This window comes from Echinops telfairi, unplaced genomic scaffold (genome assembly GCF_000313985.2).
Source record: "Echinops telfairi isolate 266 unplaced genomic scaffold, ASM31398v2 ScPeMD7_7458;HRSCAF=8496, whole genome shotgun sequence".
Taxonomy (NCBI): Eukaryota; Metazoa; Chordata; class Mammalia; order Afrosoricida; family Tenrecidae; genus Echinops; species Echinops telfairi.
In genome coordinates, this window is record NW_022111358.1 from 17,408,687 (window position 1) to 17,414,936 (window position 6,250).

At 55.1% G+C, this 6,250-nt stretch overlaps 1 protein-coding gene across 2 annotated transcripts in view; it reads right to left on the reverse strand.

Moving 5' to 3' along the window:
* Positions 1 to 469: 469 nt before the first annotated feature.
* The window catches only part of SCPEP1 (serine carboxypeptidase 1), a 33,714-nt gene continuing 27,933 nt past the window's right edge, over positions 470 to 6,250 (reverse strand). For both annotated transcript variants that reach the window (XM_004707030.2, XM_045299723.1), the window contains 3 exons: positions 4,883 to 5,020; positions 3,734 to 3,897; positions 470 to 1,048 (listed from right to left, as the gene is read on the reverse strand). In XM_004707030.2, coding sequence (XP_004707087.1) covers positions 986 to 1,048; positions 3,734 to 3,897; positions 4,883 to 5,020 — 365 coding nt within the window. In that variant the 3' untranslated portion in view covers positions 470 to 985. The remainder of the gene's footprint in view (positions 1,049 to 3,733; positions 3,898 to 4,882; positions 5,021 to 6,250) is intronic.

Genomic DNA, 6,250 nt, shown 5'->3' on the forward strand with positions numbered 1-6,250 from the left:
ATGCCTCACGTGGTGGGGGGTGCTGTTCGGTCTCAGCGCCAAAGGCCAGGCAGAGGTGAGCCAAGTGCAGGGTCCAGAGCCAAAAGCCGAACACGCCCAAAGGTCACAGCAGCTCTTCTTGCTTCTTCCACAGCTCAGTCAGGAAACGGCAGTCTGGCTGTCCAGGCGAGGCGACGCGTGCTGGAAGTACGCAGGGGCACCAGCCTCTGTGTCCCAACTGAGGCAAACACGGGGTGTATCTGAAGTGACACCCTCCAGTCTAGATGTCCCCGAGGAAACAGAGGGGTGACTTGGTTCACGCTCCACTCAGCTCCAGGAAAGCCACCCTCGTCCTGTCCATCAGAATTAGCAGAGAGTGCCCGCCACGCCTGGGATTTATTCTACATCAGGAAGGGTCGTGTGGCAGGAAGGGTCATGTTAATCGACTACAACTCCGGTACCTCCACAAAATGGGACGCTCGTCAGCCACTAAAATGTTACAGAAGAATATTTATTGACATGAAACGGTATTTGGGACATCTTGGCAGAGGCACAAAGTCGATGGCTAAATGAGATACAAGAATGATTTTGTTTCGGTAAAAAATACATGTGCATACGCAGCAAGACCATCTGTGGGGTTCCACAGGGAGGGGCAGCACGGCTCCCCCGGGGAAAGGAAGGTAGGGGTTCGTTTCGTTCTGTGCTTACCTGGCGATTGCCCACTTTGTCTTCAATTCGCATGATTGCTTTTGTAATACAAAAGTTAATCTATCATAGCCCTCCATTTTACTGAAAATAAATTCATTTTTAAAAATCGTAGGTTTTCTAAGCAGCAGAAATGATATCCAAGTTGCTCTGCAGGCGACAGGCACTTTTGCCCTCCACGGCGAGAGGCTGGCAGGGCCTTCACAATCACGAGGCAAGGTCAGGCTCAGAGAAGCCCAGGGTGGGACCAAAGACTGCCAGGGTCCTCAGTGCGGCTCCCTCCTCTCCGGGCCAGAGCGCACTATTCCTGCTGAGTCACCATCCGCAGCATCTTCAGCGCCATGTCCCCCTGGTCGGAGGGAACCTGGAACCGAACAGGCAGCATTGCATTAGGACTCCCAAGGACACTGCACCTGGGGCATCCCTTAGAGGTGGCTCTTCTGTGAATGTCCCCTGCGATGGACACCGTTCTCTTCTGGGCCCTGACTGTGTGGGGGTGGGCAGGGCCTGGGGAAGTCAACCTTTAGGACAGAACCTCCTGCTCCACTGGGACTGAGGGACTGCTTTTTTCCCTATAGAATAAGCCAAGGGAAAGGCCCCAAATGGAGGAGAAGGTTCTGTGGGACCCCGCCACACAAGGAAGAAGAGCTCAACATTGGGAAGGATTCTCCCAGGTTGGGAACGATGAGGAGACAAGTCCAAGAGGGAGGCTCCTAAGACAGCTGCCAACAAAACCCCATCTTTGAATCCCAGCTTTCTTTGGTCTTCCCTCTTAGGGAGCCCTGGTGGACACCCATTGGCCTGCGAGCCACACGGTCAGCAGTTTGAAACCACCAGCTGTTCCTTGGGGCAGAGACGAGGCTCTCTTCTCCCGTCAACAGGCACAATCTCAGAAACGCACAGGGGCAGTTCAGCCCTGTCCCTAGGGTCACTATAGGTCGGCATCAACTCCATGGCAGTGTTTGTTTTTTTAATTTTGTTTCCCCTGAGGTCTTTGGGCAAATCTCCTCCGTAAACAATCATCAAAAGCTTTGAAAGGTCTTGACCCTAGACTTGTCTGCATCCTCCCCTCTCCCTCCAGGCCAGGGTCCTGGAAGAAGCAGGCAGGGTGGGGCAGACTCCTCCAGTCACCTTGATTGAGTTGAAGGGGAAATGATGCAGGCTGATTTCGGGGGGAAATGGGCGTGGTTCCAGTACGGAGTGTGTGGTTGGCCAGGCCCCCTGCCCCTCCCTCCTGCCTCTGTGGAGACTGCTCTCTAGCAAGAGCAGTCTCTGCCTGAGATGTCTTGCTAGCTTTTACTCAGTCGATACTCAGACCTTAGAGCCGTTAAAAATAAAAATGTCCCCTCTTGCTTTCTTTTCAATGAAGGTCTCTATCTGTTTTACTCGTTAGTTTTGCTGTCGTTTGTTGGTCAATGTTTCTCTGTCTGTGAAATCCAGGAGAAGTAAATCTGTGGAGACAGTAACTGGATAAATGGGTCCTGACGGGTACGGCGGGGGACACTGGAGGGAGCCGGGGAGCTCGCCACCCAGGTCCAAGAAGAAAGTGTTCTCAACCTGACTGTGGTGATGACTGGACACCTCTGCCTGAATTGGCGTCACTATGGGATTGTAGGATACGTGAGTTGTATGCCCATCAAAATGTTGGGGGGAAATGCCCCACTGTGTCCAGCCGTCTTGCTCACTCCCTCTTCTGGTCCAACTTCTTACAGGAAGCTCCCCTCCCTTGTTGCTCCCTCTTCTCTTTAGCCTGTCTACCGGGCTTCTGAGCCTGACAGCCGCTGCGCATGTGAGCCACGGCCGCTACAGACGTGGTGGGACCGATGAGCCCAGCAGCACGGACCCTCCGCAGTCTTGCCCCTTTCCCCAAACCTTCTCTCCTCTGCTTCTGAGACCCCAGGTCTCCCTTCTCTGGCTAAGCCTTCCTCAGCCTCCACTTGAGACGTTTCCCCCAAGCCCCCATCTCCAAGGACTTGCGTCTTGATGCCAGATCTAGATACATTGTTTCTATCTGTAGCATTCGAAACAGATACACCTGTTTACTGTTGAAACCCCCCTTGGCGGTTCTGTAAGTACTTCAAACTCACCTTGTACAGCAAATTGTCCCCCCCGTCCCCCAGAGAGCAAACCAGAAAGCCCTCCTTCATTTCTTCCCCCCCAAGCAGCTCCCAGGCCCTGACAACTCTCCTTCAGAAGCTTTTATCACATTCGCATCTCGTCAGATGGTCTCCTAGATGGGAGCCCCCAGCAGATCCTGCCTTAGGCCCCTCTGCTGCCAGAATGCTGGTGCTCAGACAATCGGACCCTTTCACCCCTCTGTTCAAGCCCCTCCCTGATGGCCCGCTGCCCTTAGGACAAAGTCTGCATTCTAAGCCCACTGGACAACCTCCGCCTTCCCAGCCTCCTCTCGCCCTGACTCTCTCTCCATTCCTAGAAGCTCCTCAGACCTGCGGACAGCTAGCTGCTCTCCATGCTCCCGGCTCCCCCGCCTCTTGCCCAAGCTGACTCCTCCTCTTCCTTCAGACCGAGTCTTCCAGATCCCCGAGCCTGGCTGCCCACCTGTTAAGGGGTGACTTGTGTCCTGGCCCCCAGCCCCTGTGAATAGGACCCGATTTGGAAACAGGGTCCGGGAGATGCAATGACGTTAACAGGTGGTCATCCTGGAGCGGGGAGAGCCCTAATCCGCTCTGACCGGTGTCTTCATGAGAAGAGAAGAGAGCGAGACAGACACCCAGGAAAGAAGGCCAGGGGTGATGGAGGCTGAGAGGGAAAGATGCATAATATAGAAGCCAAAAATGGCAGGAAAGCACTAGAAGGTTGGGGAGAAGCATGGGACCCACCCACGCTTCCTTCAGAAGGAACCCACCCTGCCAGCATCTTGCTTGTAGATTTTTCCAGCACTGCGAGAGAATGAATTTATGTTGCCCTAAGTCACGCAGTCGCAGGACACTTTCCCCAGGGCCACCCCCCAAGGTGGCGTTTCTGGTTCCAGGCCACTCGAGTGCACGTGCCCGGTGGCCTCTAAGGGACTAGCAGAGCTGACGCTCACCATGTGCCCAGCTCGCAGAATCCAGTAGAAAGCCAGGTTCTTATAGGACTTGACAAACGCAGATGTTTCAGAAGATGCCGGGTTGCTGTACACGGCTTTCCATTTCAGCTTATTGAACGCGGGCAGTCCCGGCCACTGGAGTTTCCTCATCCAACACTCCTGGCCTAGGGAGAGGGACCAGACGAAGACCGGGCATGAGCAGCAGGACAGAGCGAGGGCGGGGGTGGGGGAGACTTAGAGCCTATCACCTGGTGCTTCCCACCCTGCCAAGTGCATGAAACCTTGTTAAAATGTAGATTCAGGCCCAGCAGTCCCAGGGAGGGACCAAAGGTCTGCGTTTCTAGGAAGTTCTCAAGGCTGCTGATGCTAGGCTCTTGGAACAAACGTTACAAGCCAAGGTCTCCTGGGAGGGGCCAGCCGCCCAACTGCATCTTGCCTCCAACTCTCCACTGCCCAGGGGCCTCTGTGGGGCCCGGTGGGCATGTCCAGAGGTGGGTGTGCCTGGGGGGTCACAGGAGGAAGGAGCCGGCCAGCTGGATCACCTGACAGCTCATGGCCAAGCACGAAATCTCGGCACACCATCCTCAGCACCCTCTGCACCCAGGCCACAAAAACCCCACTCGTGGCTTCATGAAATGGACCACACCGCCCTGGCCACGGTCTACGATTCAACCGTGGGTCTGAGACTGGCTCTGAACCACCCACGGCCAGGCCAAAAGCAGAAGGGAGCCCCTGGCTGGCCCTGAGTGCCGGGCTTATGGAGTCTCTTAGACTAGCTTTAATTCACTTTACGAAGCTCGATATTTAACCGCGAGACCATGCAGACGAGGTTTTCCCTCAATCAAAGAGCGCATCTGCCCGGCAGTCAGGGAAATCTTTTTCTTTTTTGTGATATCTTGTGGTGCGGGCAGCAAGCCGTTTCTTATTTTTTGACCTTTTTCCTTCCCTTCCCTCTCTCTTTCTAGTGATGCCGACAGGCTTACAAAGTGAAAGGGCTCAGGCTTCTCTGAAGGTCACAGCCACAAGCACTTTCCCTTGGTTTAAAACGTCAAGGCCAGGGGCACGCAGACGGATGTACCAGGACAGACAGACGCAAGGCCGATGCCCTTCCAGCTCAATGCATGTAAGTGTCCCTGTGTCCCCTCCTACCCATCGTGTCCACGATGAGGTCCAGCTGTCCATTATACACGGTCACATTGACGCCTGCTTCCAGCAACTCGTCCACAATGGTGATGGCCGGCTTCATGAAGTCTTCCTCCATGTTCGTGAAGACGTTTGGTGCCTGGCCTGCACGTGGAGTAAGAGAGAGCAGCTTGGAACCTCCCAGAACCTGAAGCTCCTCACACCCAGCACGGCCTTGGCCATGGCGCCTGAGCACAGCCCCAGGACTGTGTGGCCCAGCAGACTCTGCAGGGCAGGCACCTCCTCCACAGACCTGAGCCTCCCTGGACTGGTGCCAAGCAGGGATCACACACACACACAGCACCTGGGGCTGATCCACCCATGAGCCGCGAGGATGGCTGCTCCATTTCTGGAGGAACCGAGGCTTGGAGGAGGCCACTGCCCACAGGCACAGGGTGGGCAGGGGGTTAGGGAATATTCTTTAGGCTGGCCCTCTCAGGCTGTAAGCTAATGTCCCTCTTCTTTTGCTGAGTAACACGACTTACCCACGAAACAGGTGCGGCTTGACTTGGATGACCAACAACATAATTCAGAGGTCCCTATGCCAAGCAGCAGTTGGGCTGCCGTGGGATGGGCCCCAACTCATGGCCCCCTCCTATGCCACCCAGTCTTGCCCCATCCTGACGAGATACTGGGGGTTAGACAATGCTGAGCGGATCACCAGGCCTTTCTTCCTCGTCTGTCTAAGGTGGGGTGTCCACTGAGACCCGCTGAGCATCCCAGCAGCACACAGGCCTTCACCAACAGACCAGTCGCGGCTGCCCATGACATGTACAGGCCAGGAATAGAGCCTGGGTCTCCAACACATAAAACAAGGGTTCGATCACTGCCTTCCCTCGCTGGGCCAGCCTTCAAGGAAGTCATACGGCTGACCAGCCCCAGGCTACAAATCACACCTGGGGGTGGGGGGCAGGTTCCTGACCATTCATCCTTGCCCCACAGTCCACAATAGAGCAGCTCCCACTGAATGCACAAGCCGCTTCACTAAGCAAGAACGTTATAAGCAGCTTCCTGCGCCAGGATCACTATCCTGCAAGGTGAGGGTCTTCACTCAGACGACGGCTAAAGAACATGAGGCTTGGGAGGGAAGCATCAGGGTCCAGTTGGGATAGGTATGAATTTAGGCCCACTCTCTCCACTGCCACGGGTGTGTTCGACTGCCTGCAAAGGACGTTTGCCTGGAAATCACACCTGCAACCATCCGGGGACTTAAGCATGGACTTTTTAAATCTCCATTTTTCTCTCTGACGACCCCACACTTCCAGAGAACAGTGCAATAGAGAAAGACAAGCGTAAGGATTCCCCGACACCCGTGCTGTTTCAACGACTATCCAT